The 17138-nt window shown below is 34.3% G+C and overlaps 4 protein-coding genes across 4 annotated transcripts; 3 read left to right on the plus strand and 1 right to left on the minus strand.

The window, feature by feature from the left end:
• Nucleotides 1-387: 387 nt before the first annotated feature.
• Nucleotides 388-3805, minus strand: LOC110785618 (jasmonate-induced oxygenase 4-like). Its single transcript, XM_021990105.2, has 4 exons — nt 3547-3805; nt 3101-3324; nt 1468-1804; nt 388-918 (listed from the first exon to the last, which is right to left on the minus strand). Exons 1-4 carry the CDS (start codon nt 3751-3753, stop codon nt 658-660), a joined length of 1029 nt encoding a protein of 342 aa, XP_021845797.2. The 5' UTR covers nt 3754-3805; the 3' UTR covers nt 388-657.
• A 2362-nt stretch (nt 3806-6167) lies between these two features.
• LOC110785619 (uncharacterized) lies at nt 6168-9626 on the plus strand. The gene is made up of 4 exons (XM_021990107.2): nt 6168-7577; nt 8218-8575; nt 8932-9090; nt 9176-9626. Exons 2-4 carry the CDS (start codon nt 8222-8224, stop codon nt 9449-9451), a joined length of 789 nt encoding a protein of 262 aa, XP_021845799.2. The 5' UTR covers nt 6168-7577; nt 8218-8221; the 3' UTR covers nt 9452-9626.
• A 1290-nt stretch (nt 9627-10916) lies between these two features.
• Nucleotides 10917-13808, plus strand: LOC110785539 (F-box/FBD/LRR-repeat protein At2g04230-like). Its single transcript, XM_021989990.2, has 4 exons — nt 10917-11111; nt 11255-12132; nt 12896-13054; nt 13153-13808. Exons 2-4 carry the CDS (start codon nt 11272-11274, stop codon nt 13426-13428), a joined length of 1296 nt encoding a protein of 431 aa, XP_021845682.2. The 5' UTR covers nt 10917-11111; nt 11255-11271; the 3' UTR covers nt 13429-13808.
• A 364-nt stretch (nt 13809-14172) lies between these two features.
• Nucleotides 14173-17136, plus strand: LOC110785620 (putative FBD-associated F-box protein At5g56400). Its single transcript, XM_021990108.2, has 4 exons — nt 14173-14399; nt 14511-15479; nt 16265-16423; nt 16513-17136. Exons 2-4 carry the CDS (start codon nt 14529-14531, stop codon nt 16786-16788), a joined length of 1386 nt encoding a protein of 461 aa, XP_021845800.1. The 5' UTR covers nt 14173-14399; nt 14511-14528; the 3' UTR covers nt 16789-17136.
• Nucleotides 17137-17138: the final 2 nt, after the last annotated feature.

Below are 17138 nucleotides of genomic sequence, written 5' to 3' on the forward strand. Positions count from 1 at the left end.
CTTAAATAGAAAATGGAGATTTATTTACGTAACCTTGTAATACGCTTCACCCTTTATTTCATTAATGTCAATTTGGACATTTTATTTCTTTCTTAAATCTCATTTTCAATTCCCACCCCCTTTCCCTAGGGAATTAATCCAAGGAAATTGGCCATTATTCTCCATTCCCAAACTCACCTCTATTTCCCATTTCCACCAAACAAACATGGAAATTGTTTCAAGTTGGGATATAAATTCCCATTCACTACAACATTTACCACAAAACAAACACCCCATAAACAATCATTTACTTTCTCCCATTCTCTATAAAAGTACACCACAATGATTGTTTTTTTGCACACGTATACATTTTTTTTAATACCCTTGTTTTTCTCCGAACGGAAAAAGTAATAATGAACGCAGGCCTTTTTTTGCTTACAAAGGATTGTCCTACACTCGATTTACAAAGCTGTAATACAAAGAGCTTCTAAATTGAACTACGTTACTTACATACAAGTATACAACTAGGAATACAACAACAACAACCATCGTTTTCTAGCTATTAATTTTGCTGATCGAGCGAGATTTAAATGTACGCAAACTTATCTCTTATTCATAAAACGACAGAAATAATGTCGTTTCTGAAAGACCCACACGACGAATTGCAACATGAATCACTCAAGTATAACGTTCTAAATTTAGTTTCACTGAAGTGATGCCCCTTTCTCCTCTTCGATACTTATTATGGAATAATACACCAAAATAATTCGTAACCTTGTTATAGAGTTGAGGTCTTTCTCTATCAATAAACTCATCAAATGGCCCAATTTCCTTATCTGGGTGTGGAACACATCCTATTGCTATCGATGTCCTTTCGTTCTCCTTGTCACTTATCACAACCTTGTGTACCACGCTCTTCAGTATACCATTACTCATTATCTGCATACAACCAACAATTTTCTTCTTTTAGAGTACATTTTTGATGCCCCATTTTCAACTCATTTAACATTAAACATGTGATCAATGATAAAACTTAAAAACTTGTCCAAACAACTATAAATGTTGAAAAAAACAATATTAGGTAAGAGGAAGAGACTCTACTGAACCAATACGATACTACATTACTACTTAGTACATGTTAGTCAGCTCAGCTCAGGTCTCAGCTACGCAGGTTTTCGCTTAAGCCATTTCCAAGCATGTCTCAGGTGATGAGACTCTACAAAAACGTTGTGTGTGATGAACTACTCTTCTTTTACATAAAAAGTTTCTATTTTATCCCTCTTACTTACAACATTAACTATTTTTCACTTCCTCTCTCTTATATTATTCATTTTTTTTTTCTTACACCACCTACCTGTTTACACATTTCTCTTACCATATCCATATTTTATTATATTTACTCATCTTTTCACATACTCTTAATTTTTTGTCTTATTATTTGTGCAAATAATAACTGTAAAGATCATTATGAAACGGATGTAGTATTACCTCTAACTGGTCACCAATATTGATGAAAAGGGCATCGGGAACAATTGGAACTTTAAACCATTGGTTATCTTTCTCAACTTGAAGGCCTTCAACTTGTTTGTCTTGCAGAAGAATGGTAAGTATAGTACCATCCGAATGCGGTTCGAGACTTAAAAATTGACCCGATGACGATGAACATGGAGGATAATAGTTGAATCTTGCATAAATATTTATACCTTCCTCTCCTCCACATGTTTTAAAGAACCTGTTTTCTTCTATATTTAGTGATTTTGCAATGGCGTTCAGGATCATTTCGAGTACTCTACTTATCTCCGTGTTGTAGTCCTCCAATGTTTCCCTATACGCAAAAGTTTATCAAAGTAAAGTACGTGAATAGTGCAGAGATCAAGTGTGACATCTATACAAAGACATATATGAGGGAAGTAAAATATAACCGAGGGATCGATCATATATTCATGAAGATAGGACATGTTTAAATATAATAGAGGTTAGTATAATCCACATGTGAGTATTACTGTATTAGACTAGTTTTCCCACATTAATAAATAAAGAGAGATTAATTACTAACATATAAGATTAGTGGACTATTCCACTATCACTGATCTATACATATTCTATCTAGACCTAGTAGTATTTAAAAACTAAAACCATTGTTGATAATGAGACATGTGTCTTCACCTTATCAATCTCCCATTTTTTTTATTTTTTTTTATTATTAAAATAGAAAACGCTCAAAAGACATCAATATTAATATGTACTTATATTAAAAGAGGGAAAACCCAAAAAAAACTTAAAAGACACCCATCAAAATAAATAATCAAAACTCAATGAGCTAACTTAAAATGGTATTAATATTTCGTAATAATAACAATAACAATAGACATTAGTACTTATGAATTAATAGTCATTTAAAATTATTAACCAAAAAATAAGCATAATAAATTAACCATCTTCTCAAAATAAATCATCAACCTCTCATCTCCATTCATTACTTATAAATAAATTGACTAACAATCATTTTCGTTATATCACTTACACAATCGATCAACTTTATATCATCATACATTTATAGAGGTAATGTGTGTTTTACGTTATGTGTCTAATTTTTTTTTTTATGGCTAAGTTTCAATTTTCATCAATTACTTATGTAATTTACTTAACTGTTTGTTTTGCTATTGATGTTATATTATATGTTACATTATCACTTTCGTTGATTGTTTCTTCTAAATGTATGGTTGTTAGATTTAGTAATAACTTTAACATCTATATAAAAAAAACATGGTCCTATTTATTTATATATTTATGTTCTACATTAAGCAAAAATTTATGGACGCGCATAAACAATTTAAAATTTATTAATACCTAAATTCATTGTAAGTTGAGCAATGTAAGTTCGTATAACACTTTACAAAATGCTCTCGTGCATTGCATAGGTCAAAATGCTAGTTGGTTTGATGATGAACCCTAGCTATCAGTTTTATATTCTCCTCAGACATAAGGCTCGAATTGGCTTGATGAGATTTATCATGGGGTATCAGAGCCCATGTTTGTTGGGCATTCATAAGCAATGTCCCACATTGTAGGTTTCCAAAGACATATAGACTTACGAGTATACATTGCATCTAAAAATCACCTGAAATTTGGTAGAGATTCAGGCCAAATCTTGAGATTTCTTTGATCAAGAGGGCTAACTTTGAGACGGAGTCTATCATTCTTGACTCTATCACCTCCATACCCTTCATATGAATCGAGTGTACTGCTTTGCTTTTGCTTCACCTCTAAAGGCAGAGCAAAGAATTCCTTCCCAACTTGACGAATTTGGTTAAGTAATGAGCTCGATAACCCATGATTTATTAGCTGAAAAAACATCAACATAGCAGCGAAAAATAAGCTAAGACTTCGTTCTATTCAACTTATTTTGTCTGAACTTATATAATCTTAACTTATCTGGACTTATTTTTGTTTAAAATAAGTCAAAATAAGCCAAACAGAACTGAGTCTTAGCTTCCTAATGATCATCTAAGAAAGTACAACAAATATCCTAGCAATAAAACTCTTGGAAGTTTATCAAAAGCAAACCTGAAAACTACTCCATGAAGTAAGAACGGATTGAAGTTTTCGCAATTCGGCTTCGTGTTGGGTTGATGATGAATCCGAAAGGAGGATAAGATCAATAATGGAACTGTCCATGTAATTTTCATGGATTTGTTTGCATGTTATAGTTTTGTTTAGCTCTTGAAAATGGTCAGATGGGTTAATAGGAAGAACAGATGACGAAACAACCATCTTAATTATTTGTTAGTTCTAGAATGATAATATGTGTAATAGAGAGACACCACATATCATGTTATATATAGACAATATAGTAGTGGTGTTACTATCTACTACATTGGGTAACATCGGTCCTGCTTATCTTTTGTCCCTGTCATGCATTTGATTGATGTTGGTACGTTAATTAGTTAGTTGGGCATTTATGTTTTAGCCTTGTTGGCTACAACGGGTTGTTGGATTTTTTTGTTTTTTTGTTTTTTTGTTTTTTTGTTTGTTTTCGTGTTTAGGCTAATCCGAATTTCGAACGAGCTAAGATAATTTTCAAGCAATTCACCAAATGTGGTCATCTTTTATACTAAAGTACTTCATAGTGATTAGTTGGTAATTGTATCTAAAATTGCAAGCAAATCTTTAGCTACAACCATTGTACTAAATTTTATATTAGTACTTTGAAGCAATTGAAAACTATTTCAATCATGTTTGTAGTATCATTAGTAATATTTCTATATTTGCAAATAATATATTATTAAAAAAACAAAATAAAGAATTAATATTTTTTTTAAAAATATTATTTTATTTATTCAATGTTTATTCAAAAAATAAGAAACAAAGTATGTCAATGTCTTTGATGTATAGTCATTTTTCATATTAAACAAATAAGAACTATCAGCTAATTTACCAAACATTTTTACATAAGGAGCTAATTCATTAAAGGCCCTGTTTGGCAACTAGCGGTTAGCGGTAGCGGATCCTATTAGCAGTTTTGACTAGCTGTTGGTATTAGCTTGTTTGACTAGCTGATTGTATTAGCTGATTTTGTAAAAGTGTTTGGTAAATAGCTGATATATAATAGTTGTTTGATTGTGTAAAATTAGCAATAAGGACATTGACTTATTTAATTATAGAGAATTAGTAATGTATGGTTAGATTTTTTGGAATTAAATGTAGTAACATGAAAAGTAATTAAACAACATTCCTATAAAATTGAAAATGTTATTTCTTGATTTTTTTGTTGAGTTCTTTTTCTAATATTTCTTGGTCTTTTGTTGGTAGAAGTAGTAATATTGTTGCCCACGAGATAGCTCGTTGATTGTCGTGGGTCAATGGTTGGCGTTCGTTGGGTAGTAATCTTTCGTCAAATGTTCTTTTGTGTTTAAGTGGTGATGTTTTAAGCAAAGAAAATTAAGTGTCTTTTAGGCTCCTTCTAAAAAAATTGAAAATCTGTTGATCCCATTTACAACTTTTACGAAAATAAATTATTTGCAAAATAGGATTGACTAAGAAATACTTTTTACATAAATCCATACTATAAAAGAAACTCGATTTTTATTTTTATTTTTAATTGTATTTTACATCATCTATTTAAGAAAAAATGTATACTTAAATAAAATTTAAAATAAAAAGGTAAGCAAAGTAGTAAAGTTAAGTACTAAAGTTAATAAAGAAAAGAAAAAAGTATATCGATCATATTTCACCTTGAGGACTAAGTTGTCTTTTCAACTTACCCAACACAATCCTCTAATTGAAAAAGCTACTTGGAGCAACTTTTTGGAATTAGAAGATTCATCCCAATCCTCTAACTTTCAAATACCTATATTAGAGGATTGAATTGGTCAAACTTTAAATTAGCTAAATCCTCTAACAACCAAACACAGCCAAACACTTTTATACAAACAGCTAATTCAACCAGCTAGTCAAACCAGCTAATTCAAACCAGCTAATTCAAACTAGCTAATATTTAACCGCTAACCGCTCCCAACCAAACAGGCCGAACAAGGCGTTAGAAAACCTAGCTACCCTTGAAATCATAGGGGGTTTCCGTTCCACATTTTACAGGCAACACACTCCGACGATCACAATCCCCCCCCCTCTCTCTCTCTCTCTCTCTCTCTCTCTCTCTCTCTCTCTCTCTCTCTCTCTCTCTCTCTCTCTCTCTTTTACAATCGATTTCTCAATTTAAGTAAGTCAAGCCCTCTCTTTTCTCCATACTGTTAATTTGTTTACGTTCTACGTCTTGCTACTCAATATTAGGGAGTGTTTGGTAAGATCACTGGAAATGGAATGGAAAGGATTTTGATAAGAAGGGGAAATGGTAATAAAAAATGTTACCTTAAATGATTGTTTGGTATTATAATGGAATGGAAACAATTATAATACATTCCCTTTCTTTTTGTTTGGAATGATTAGTAAAGGAATGGAAAGGAAACACTACTTTCATTTATTATGCATATTTCTTTCAATTGAAAAAAAAGGAAAAAGAAAAATGAAAACATTGGTACTGTTAATCACAAGATTCCTCCACTTACAATTCTCTCTCATCTATTTCACACGTCTCTCTCTCCTCCAACTACAAGCAAACTCTTTTTTATTTTTTTCTCTTCAATTAATTCTGTCTTTTTCGTCTTCTTTGATCTTTTTTTCTTTTAGTCATCATCAGAATGACAAAATCATCAGACCATCAAAACTCAAAATCATTACAGCAGATCATCAAAAACAGATCATGGCTCACGAAGTCATCAGCTATTACCATCATCCATCATCACTACCGTTAATCATCATCATCCACCATCAACATCAAATCGCGACCATCAATCGTCATCATGTTCAATCATCATGAAAACAAACAGATCAATCTCAAATAACCTAGACATCCGTTGATGTTAATGATGATGTTGGTGGATGATGATGATCAAATGCTGCAACCCTTGAACCGTTTCAATTGGTGTTGATGGTGGATGATGATGATCAAAGGTTGATGATAAACGGTCATGAAGATAGATGAATGACAGGTTGATGAGTGTTTGAGCCAATGGAAACGGTTTTTGTTTCCTTGGGTTTTTGAGCGGAAACAAAATGGGGGGATGTGTTACCGTCAAGAAACGGTAATTGTTACTTCCCTTCACTGACCAAACAAAAAGTAACGGCAATTGTTACTTGTTTCTGTTTCTTGCGCTAAAAAATGTCATATCAAACACCCCTAAGGTTTTCATTTTCCCTGCAAGTAGCAGCAACAAAAATCACATCAACATTTCAGAGTTATTTGTCTATTTGATCCACGGCTATCAAATGAGTCTTGCGTATTATAAATGAGTGTTATTTGCCTATTTGGTAATCTTGAGTTTGTTGTTTTAAGTGGTACTCTCTCCCCGTTCCTTTTTATTTTTTTCGTACTCCCTTTGGTTCACATTTTGTTCTTTACATTTTTTATATTTTATATTATCACATAAATGTATTAATATTCTGTCAAAAATTATGCCAAATAATTTAACCAATTACTCCCTCCGTCCCGGAATACTCGCAACGATTTGACTTTTTGCACTATTCACATAATTCACTTTGACCCTATTTTATTTATAGTATATAAAAGTAAGTGTTAGCTTATAATATGTTGTTTACAAACTTTTATATAAGGTGTTCTTATACAAAAGTAGTCGTTGTTTGTTTGCTTCATCTTAATATATAAATTTTTAAAATATTAATATTTTATAAGATTTTATAATATATAATTGAAGATATTTATGGTCAAAGTTGTACATTGTCAAATATGTCACGTCAAACCGTTGTGACTTGTGACTTGCGAGTATTCTGAAACGGAGGGATTAAATTCATTAGAACATTTAATGTCACAGCTTTTAATATCAGCTTTTTGGATCAAGGTGAAATGCCCAATTGCCCACCCCTATGTTTCGGTAAGATTAACAATTACCGAGTAACATAACCGGAAGGGGTTACCTGTGCGGCTGTGCCTCGTCGAAATCAGAAGGGGTTTCGGTTCCAATTGTACACTCCGACGAACACAATCCCTCTGTCTTCTGCAATCGATTTCCCCAATTTACGAAGTAAGTCAAGCCCTCTCTTTATCCTATACAATTAATTTGGTTATACTCTTGCTACTCAATATTAGGGTTTTCATTTCCCCCCATTTCAATTAAAACCTAAAAAATCATGGAAATCATTTCAAAGAAGCAGGCAATTCTGGATTGTGATGAAGCGGGGAATTGCAGAGATAGGTTAAGTGAATTACCAGACGAAGTTATTGTTCACATTCTCACTTTTATGCCAATTAGGTTTGCTGTTAGAACTGTCTTACTTCGCCGATTCGGTAAACTTTGGACTTTGATTCCCACTCTCAAATTTGATTATAATGAGAGTGATATAATCGGCAATGTTGTCAAGTATCACAAAAATCCCACCATTGATTTGTTTGAGTTTTTTTGGGCATATGATTTGGATTTGCTTTTCCCAGAAGAACGTGATAAAATGGACAACAATGGCTTTAAGAAAAAAGACTAAGGTGTTGAGTGTTGCCATCGGCATAGAACCTTGTGTTATGTATCTCCCACCTCGTGTCTTTACAAACCAGTGTCTTGTTTTGCTTGAGCTTACCAGTTTATCCATTAAACTCCCCCGTCTAGTATACATGGGATCACTATGGAAATTGAAACTTGCTTTTGTGGTTGTTTGTGATCGGGATTTCAGGCGTATGATATCTGGATGCCCTTGTTTACAAGAATTGGCTATTGTATTTCCTTACAAATTACATCAGCTGCATTTTACTGCTCCGAGCATCGAAAAGTTAGAGCTTGAATTTAGTACAGAATCAGGTAGTGCACAAGACAGATACTACTCACTTGATTGCCCTAACCTCAAGATCCTGCAAATTGAAGATGTTTTACTAGGAAATCTCCAAATTATTGATGTTTCATCTGTTCGTAAAGCCATAATCAGAGGTTCTTTCAGAGTTGATTTACCGTCTAATGAACAAGATCAATTTGAAATTTTACTCGGCAAGTTTCAAAATGCTGAGGTTTTCTATTGGGGAGATAATACTTATTTGGTCAGTTGTGTTTCTATCCCTTGTTCTTTATTGTTTAGTCTGTGTTCTTTTTCTTGTTGCTGAAATTTCATGTTGTGCATGCTACATTTAGGCTGTCAGAGTTGATTGACCATTACATGGTTTGTGGTAAAGCAATTAACTTAGGCTTCATAAAATCATGTAGCTTAGTCCAAGAGAACAATGTTAACCAAGTGTCAGAATCTGAGTTTGAATTGTTGTGTTTTGTGCTGTGATAGATTTAAGTTTTTCTCAACAACCAAGTCATGTTAGTGCTTTATATCTCACTTTTATAGTACGTTCATTGCTTAGTTTCTCACACTATAGAATATTGCTTATGTTCTTTCATTCCTTTCCAGCAATTAGAACATTGTGGAAATGAGAAACTGGCTTTTCAAAAAAATACATGGACCCGTTTAGCTCTAAGGTCAGGGGCCCGTGGAAGCTGTTTGCTAGGCGTTTGTAGATTGTTGAGAAACTCATTGTATTTGCAACAACTTATAATATATGCCGATGTGGTAAGTCAATATGTGAATCGCGTTCATCTAGCTAATATTTTGGTCCACCTTTCATGTAACACATAATATTTGTTATCTTTTTCAGGATTTTATCTGTGATTGCAATATGCTTCTGTACGAGCTTTCTTCTCCCTGTGTGATGCGATACCTGAAAATAGTCACTATACTTAATTTTGAGAAGTCATGTCAACCACTGCTTCAGCTAATAGAATTTCTGCTCAAAAGTGCTGTCAATTTGGACGAATTGGTTATTGTCTGCAACAGGAAGGATCGACTTCTTTCAATTGAGGGGCATGCATTCATGATGAAGTTATTAAGCTTTCGCAGAGCCTCACAAAATGCAAGGGTTGTCTTCGATTGAGATTTATACTAATGGTAACCCGTATAGTTTAAAAGTGTAGATACCTTATGGTGTTAGGACCTTGTTGTGCTTACAAAAACAAAGGACCACCATTGCGAATTCAGTGTTGCTGCTAGTGGTAGTGCCCTTGTATAAACCTAATGGGGGTTCTATAGTGCAGTGTTTTCTAATGTCATCCCTTGATCCTCTTCCCCCTTGCCTATTGTAGTCACCTGTTTTTCCATCGGTTCATCTTCAGTACATATCAATGCAGAGGAAGTGAACGGGAAACTGAACATACGGAGTAGTTATTTTAATCAGTGATAGCACACATCTAGTTACTATTTGATTGGAAATGAATGACGGGAACTCGTAATTTTTTGTGTTAGCACCCGGTTCACCCTTAGGCTAATCTAGATTCGGGACGAGTTTTGGGTGGATAGATTACAGTCCCCTCCCAATTGTTGTTGCAGGGGATCAAACACGGTCCTCCCTACCAAGTTCAGCCTCAATTACCACTGAACCAACGTGTAATTGGTATGACGGGAACTCGTAATAATCTTATAGGAGAAATTGTAAGGAACGTCTTATGGCAAATTGGCAATGCTCATATTGCTGCCCCTCTCACAATGTTCTTGAGTAATTGCATTCTCCGTCCTCTAATTTATGTTCCCCAGTTTCTGAATATTGCAATATGTAACTTACAGGGGATCTTTGCTCATCAACTGAAAAACTTACTATATGGGTATGCTTGGATTGAAGGTAATGTATTAAAGGGGTAATAAAAGTCAAACTAAGGTGATGATGAGGGGATGAAGTGGTGGCAAAGGGAACAAACTAGTGTTGGCAAGAAGAAAATAAAAGGGAAAGGGGAACAAAAATACTCTCATCATGGGGAGAATAGTTACCCACCATCCCACTAGGGTGATTATCACCCTCATTTGGGGGTAATTACTTCCTCCCTTCTTCTCACACCACCACCACTACCACAACTTCTCATCACAATACCACCACACCACCCTCCTTGCAACCACCTCATTTCACCTTCATTGTCCTTTTATTATGGTGGTTTGACTTTTATTACCCCACATAATCCATTACACCCAATCCAAGCGAGCCCTATATCTTATTTAATCTCGTCTTTGCACATTTGTTTATCATAATTATATACTCCTACTCCATAAATAACTTACCATAAATGTCAAACTTAATTTTGGATATTTTTAAGTGATTCTGGAATAGAGTTTGAATAATAAAAATAAAAAGTAAGTAAAATTAGTAAGTGGCAGAGTTTGTAATATGAGGTAAAGTCTAATGAATAAACTTATACTAGTAAAGTAAAATCAGGAATGTGGCTCTATGTTACTCGTACTCTTTGTTTCATGGCTTTTATATCAAAAATTATCGCGTCTTATATATTTGGATATAGATATGGACACTCCGATACTTTATTTTAGTTTAAAATCGTGGAATATTTTCAAAATATAGCAAGGTTGGACTGTACGAGTGAGGAAGTACAAGTACTAGTGTACTACTAGTTGTTGGCAAAGACAGTTTGCTTACACAAAACCCCATTTCAACTCCAACACTCAAAACACTGTTAGCAACATTTTGTGGCAACCCCCCCTTTTCCGAGCCGTGAAATCCGGAAGAGTTTTTGATGAGCCCAGTTCTTTACAATGTAAGCCCTCCCTTTTTCTCTCAATTTTGTTCTATTTATTTATGTTCTTGCATGCTATCAATTTTTTGAAGTTATTTATAATAATCGTATGAAAATTCCAAGCCTGATTTTAATTTTATAATAACTGAATTTTTATGTGGTAGATTGAAACCTGAAAATCATGGAAAATAGTTCAAAGAAGAAGCAAGATGTTTGTGATGAACAAGGAAAATGCAGGGATAGGTTAAGTGAATTACCAGATGAAATTCTTGTTCAAATTCTGTCTTTTCTGCCAATTAGAGATGCTGTTAGATCTGTATTACTCCGTAGATTTGGAGAATTGTGGTCTTTTCTTCCTACTCTTAAGTTTGAGGGCGACAAGGAAGAATTCGTCCGCAAAGTTATGGAATATCACAAATGTCCAACAATGGATGAACTGGAGTTGTCGAGAGGACATGATCTTTCTGAAAAAGAGTTTATCAAGTTGACAAATATGGCCTTGAGCAAGAAAGCCAAAGTCTTTAGGGTTTATAGTGAGAATCATTATTATAATCTGCCATCTCGTTTCTTCACGAATCAATATATTGTTTCGCTTACTCTTTACAATATGTCAATCAAACTCCCCAATCGTGTTCATATGAAGTCGCTAAGGAAATTGGAACTTTTTTTTGTGAGTATCGACGATAAAACATTCAAAGTTGTGATATCTGGATCCCCTTGTTTACAAGAGTTGGTTATAATGAATCCTGACATTTTACATGACATACATTTTACTTCCCCAAGCATTGAGAAGTTGGAGCTTGATCTTTGTCTACATTTTGCAATACAACATGATGCATTTTACTCACTTAATTGCCCTAACCTGAAGATCTTACATGTTAGTGAAGTATGTTTGAAGCATCTAAAACTCATTGATGTTTCATCTGTTCGTGAAGCCAAAATCCTTTATTGTCGCATAGCTTTTGACCGTTACCATTTTGAAAAGTTGATTGAAAATTTTCGAAATGCTGAGTTTTTCCGGTTGGAAGATGACGCTTACATGGTGAGTTTTTTGTTTCCTTATTCTTTCTTTCGGTTTATTTCTCAGTTCTCGTCACTCTGTATTATTATGTTTTCATGCCACACATTCCCCAACATTGTTGTGTTTGTACTCATACTGTAGTTCAGGTGCTTGTTCTGTGCCTATTAATTACTCCCTCCTATTCAAATTACTAGTCGTTTTAGCAACTTACATACTTATTAAGAAATATGGAGTACTTTGTAAGAAGTTAGTTAAATGTAGTTGATGTTATGATGGAAACATAAAGTGACTTTATAAGGTATCATTAATATAAAACGATGTATAATGTTGTATGGATGTTAAAAAATGTCCTTTGGTAACATATTGAATTGCTATTCTAGAACTGCTTATGTATTGAGACGATTTATATTTTCGATTAGATGAAATACTGAATCCTCTCATCATACAATCGTGTTCGTGTGCTATGCTCCGAATGTTAGGACTTAGGACATGAGTATCTTTGTTCCTGGGTTTTTGGGTCAGGATCACAGGAGTTGTCATTTAGGTCATCCAATAATATTAGAGTAATGAGTATGGTGAAGCATAATGCTCATTTCCTCGTAGTTGTATGGTGTTTTATTTATGCAGATAAGGTGAATTAACTTACAGTTCTACTCTTTATTTGCTTATGGCTGATATTTCATACCGTGTATGCGGATTTGAGGGTTGCAGTAGCTGGATAGATTTCAGTAATGGGTGTTCATTTCTGTGGAATGTTTCTAACGTTCTTTCACCTTTTTACCAGCAATTAAAACACTGTGGAAGTCAGAAACTGACTTGTCGAGATAATCAATGGATTCGTTTAGCTTTGAGGTCAGGAATACAAGGAGGCTGTCTGTTAGACATAAGTACATTGCTAAGAAACTCATGGCGCTTGAAACAACTTATAATATATGCTGATGTGGTATGTCTATCTGCTTATCCAGTTTATCTACCTAATACTACAAGTATTTGGGCTTGCCTTTTCATATAACATAAAGATATTTCATGTATTTTTGTCAGGGTTTTTTCTGTAATTGCAATCTGCTTTTGCATGACCTTCCTTCTCCTTGTGTGATGGAGAAACTTATAACTGTTACCATTCGTGAATATGAGAAGCCGTGCAAAGCCCTACTTCAGCTGATAGAATTTCTGCTTAAAAGTGCAGTCGTCTTAGAAAAAATGGTTATTGTCTGCAATAAGAAGGATCAGCTGTTTTCATCAGAGGGGCAAGAATTCTATTTCCAGTTATTAAGCTTCCCAAGAGCCTCAAGAAAAGCAAGAGTTATCTTTGCTTGAGAAATATGTTAATGGTAATATGCAGTAACACGTATTTTGGACAAAGAAGGTATCTTATGTGTCGGAGTTAGGATCTTTGTTGTGGATCAAGTGTTTCAGCCACTCCTTTACTTTCCCATACCCCTTTTGGACATCATTTTGTCACCAAAATACCAAATTGAATGGTAACAGCTAACAAGTTCACTTTGTATATGCTACTCCATGTTAAGCATCGTATTTTGTAGCCACATCATCAACTAACAAGTTTGTATATGCTACTTGTTGAATATGATTTCTGGTAATTAGTTTGGAGCAGATGAAATGTAGCATGGTTTGCAGCTTAGATTTGTGCATCTGAATATGTTGGAATTTATATAATTTATATAGCTTAGATTTGTGCATCTGAATATCTTGGAATTTATATAATATCTTGTAATTTATATAAGGATTTTTTGGATAAAACCACCTTTTAAAGTTGCAGTTTTTGAAATAACCACCTTATATATTTTTTTTTAAAATAACCACCTTAAACTTTCTTTTTTTAAGAAATCACCACCAAATGTTAACGGACATCCAAAATTCCGTTAGTGGGGCCCACAAGCAACGACCAAAATTTGTTTCCAAAACGTGATTTTTGTGCACTAGTGCAAAATGTACCTATTTTTAAATGAACATATCATTTAAATCCAAAAAACATATAATATAAATTATCCATGTCATTTATATGTTCTTGTACATGTATATTGAATTTGTTTCCATGTCATTAAGTGCTCAATGAATAATCATCAAGCGCGGCCTTAACGGGTTAAAATCCAAATTGCGGAAACTTAAAATTGCACCTTTAGAAAGTAAAAAAAAAACACTTTCTTTACACAAACCCTCATTCCTTGTCAGGAAATGAAGCACTGCCAAAACCCTTCATTTTGTGAGCTTGAATGGTTCCTCCGATGAACACAGCCAATCTCTCATCAAAGCTCTGTTCTTTATCAAAAGTAAGTCACGCCCTCCCTTTTCTCAATTTTGCTGGAAGTAACTTATCTTTGCAATTACTGCTCAATATGATTTGGGGCTGATTTTATTTTTCCAATTCAATTTCTGGGTAGATTTATACTTGAAAAATCATGAATTCGAGTTCAAAGAAGCATGAAATTTGTGATAAACAAGGCAATTGCATAGATAGGTTAAGTGAATTGCCAGATGAAATACTTATCCACATTCTATCACTTTTGCCAATTAAAGATGCTGTTAGAACTGTCTTACTTCGCCGATTTGGTAAACTCTGGACATTGCTTCGTACTATTGAATATGATTTCAGACAGGACGCTATTGAATATGATTTCGGACGCGCCGATTGGTTTATTGAATATGATTTCGGGCAGGACGGTCTGTTTATCAACAAGGTGATGAAGTACCTCAAAAGTCCCATAATTGATAAGGTTGTGATTAGGGAGAAATCTGGACCATTAAAAGAAGAGTTGATGAAGTTGATTACTTTTGGTTTGAAAAAAAAGACCAAGGTATTGGGTATTCATTTTGATGACTTTAGTTTTGAGGTCCCTCGTGTTGTTTGGAGAAATCAATTCATTGTTTCACTTCATCTTACTAAAGTGTGCCTCGGGTTCACTCGTTGTACTCGGATTCATATGGGATCACTCAAGAAATTGGAACTTAATTGTTTGTGTGAGAGTAATGAGAGGATCAAAACTCTGTTAGCTGGATTCCCTTGTTTACAAGAGTTGGTTATTAAGTATCCTAAAATGTTACAAGCCCTGCATTTTGGTGCTCCGAGTATTGAGAAGTTGGAGCTTGATCTTTGCTTGAATATGAGAAAGCCGACTTGCGTGAATAGTATATTTTACCACGAACGATTCTCACTTGATTGCCCTAACTTGAAGCTATTGCACATCAATGAAGTATGTTTGGAAACTCTGGATTTGATTGATGTTTCATCTGTTCGTGAAGCCAAAATCACTGAGTGCTGCATGTCTCGCGACAATGTTGATTATTTTGAAATATTGATCGAGAAGTTTCGAAATGCTAAGATTTTCCAACTGGGAGATAAAGCTTATTTGGTGAGTTTCTGCTTCCTTGTTCTTTCTTGTGAAGAACCCTGCACTTTTGGTTTGTTTCTACTTCCAATATTATGTCTTGTACAGTTTGCCGCGCTTTTAATATGAAAACATATCTGTCACCTATATGGTCTAGTGATTACACTCGTATATAATCTTTATGCTCTTTTCCGAGATACAAAAACCTAGTTGTTTGAATTATATCCCTTGAATGTTAGATCCTTAGGAGAGGAAAATCTTTTCGTAATCTAATTTATCTCAGGTGGGTGTAACTGTGGAGGAGTGTATGGTAAAAAGATGTTACTCTGTGGGTGAATCTACTTGTTTGTGAAAGATGTTAAACTGTGGGTGAATCATAGGTCTCATTTCTGGATATTGGGAAGAAGATGGTTTAGTTAAGTTACATTATTGTTCCTCACTTTCTAGTAGCTGAGTTCGCTACGTTTGAGGTATAAAGCAGCAGAATACTATGTGACTCTAGGGTTTAAGTCTTAAATTTCTCTGACTCTCAGTGTCTTATTACATGGTTGTGGTAAAAGCATTTTATGCAGGATACCTTACGTCACGTAGTCAAACTGAACAATGTTTACTAAGTGGCATTACCGTTATCAGTTATTGTGTTGTGTTCTCAGATATATTTAAGTAAGCTAACCTGTAACCTCAACGTCTAAGTGCATGTTAGATTGGTAGTGCTTTCTATCTCTGTTGTTGGGTGTTCATTGCTTAGTTTTCGACACTATTATTTGACAAAAGTGGAATAATTCTGATGTTCTTTTCTTCTTTACTAGCAACTGGAAAAATGTGGTAGTGAGAAACTAGCTTTTCGAGAAAATCGATGGACTCATTTAGCTTTGAGGTCTGTGATCCACGGAAGCTGTCTGCTAGGCATTTGTAGATTGCTGAGAAACTCACGGCGCTTGAAGGAACTTATTATATATGCGGATGTGGTAAGTCTATCTGTAAATCAAGTTTATCTAGCTAATATTTTTGCCAAAACCTTCATTTAACAGAGAATATTTCATGTAACTACCATCAGGATTTTTTCTGTGACTGTGATCTGCTTCTGGATGAGCTTTCTTCTTCAAGTGTGATGCGGCGACTCAAAATTGTCACAATTCGTGAATATGAGAAACCTTGTCAAGGTCTACTTCAGCTGATAAAATTTGTGCTCAAAAGTGCAGTTGTCTTGGACAAATTAGTTATTGTCTGCAACAAGAAGGATGAACTTTATTCAACAGAAGAAAACGATTTCATTTTGCAGTTATCAGGCTTTCCAAGGGCCTCTCGGAAGGCAAATGTTGTCTTTGCTTGAGAAATATACTAATGGTAATGCTTGGTAACACATATATAGCTAGGTGCATCATGCATGTTTATAAGTAGATGATATCTTTTGTTTAGGAGATAGGACCGCTGGTGCAAAATTCAATGTTGTTGCTACTGGTAGTGGCCTGGTGTTAAAATCAGAGATTCCCAGGAAAGTTGTTCAGTTCTAGTGCTTTTGGTTCGTTTGGTGTATCGTGTATGTAATATTAAGCAGCACGTGTTGCTCTCCGATATTGTAGCAACCCGTTTGGTAGGCAGTGAAAGCAATGAGTTTTATGTAATTTTGCAAGTAATAACAATGTTGAATGAATATCCATGTTATGCGCGTTTCTGCATAGA

This window comes from Spinacia oleracea, chromosome 1 (assembly GCF_020520425.1).
Source record: "Spinacia oleracea cultivar Varoflay chromosome 1, BTI_SOV_V1, whole genome shotgun sequence".
Lineage (NCBI taxonomy): Eukaryota > Viridiplantae > Streptophyta > Magnoliopsida > Caryophyllales > Amaranthaceae > Spinacia > Spinacia oleracea.

Bases quoted from the DNA above. Each gene is read 5' to 3' on its own strand.
- LOC110785618 (XM_021990105.2), bottom strand. From the start codon at position 3,753: ATGGTTGTTTCGTCATCTGTTCTTCCTATTAACCCATCTGACCATTTT. The intron at 3,325-3,546 runs GTTTGCTTTTGA...ATGTTTTTTCAG, and splicing joins CTTCATGGAGTAGTTTTCAG to CTAATAAATCATGGGTTATC. The intron at 1,805-3,100 runs GTGATTTTTAGA...TTTTGCGTATAG, and splicing joins GAATCTCTACCAAATTTCAG to GGAAACATTGGAGGACTACA.
- LOC110785619 (XM_021990107.2), top strand. From the start codon at position 8,222: ATGATATCTGGATGCCCTTGTTTACAAGAATTGGCTATTGTATTTCCT. The intron at 8,576-8,931 runs GTCAGTTGTGTT...ATTCCTTTCCAG, and splicing joins GGGGAGATAATACTTATTTG to CAATTAGAACATTGTGGAAA. The intron at 9,091-9,175 runs GTAAGTCAATAT...TATCTTTTTCAG, and splicing joins TTATAATATATGCCGATGTG to GATTTTATCTGTGATTGCAA.
- LOC110785539 (XM_021989990.2), top strand. From the start codon at position 11,272: ATGGAAAATAGTTCAAAGAAGAAGCAAGATGTTTGTGATGAACAAGGA. The intron at 12,133-12,895 runs GTGAGTTTTTTG...CCTTTTTACCAG, and splicing joins TGGAAGATGACGCTTACATG to CAATTAAAACACTGTGGAAG. The intron at 13,055-13,152 runs GTATGTCTATCT...TATTTTTGTCAG, and splicing joins TTATAATATATGCTGATGTG to GGTTTTTTCTGTAATTGCAA.
- LOC110785620 (XM_021990108.2), top strand. From the start codon at position 14,529: ATGAATTCGAGTTCAAAGAAGCATGAAATTTGTGATAAACAAGGCAAT. The intron at 15,480-16,264 runs GTGAGTTTCTGC...CTTCTTTACTAG, and splicing joins TGGGAGATAAAGCTTATTTG to CAACTGGAAAAATGTGGTAG. The intron at 16,424-16,512 runs GTAAGTCTATCT...AACTACCATCAG, and splicing joins TTATTATATATGCGGATGTG to GATTTTTTCTGTGACTGTGA.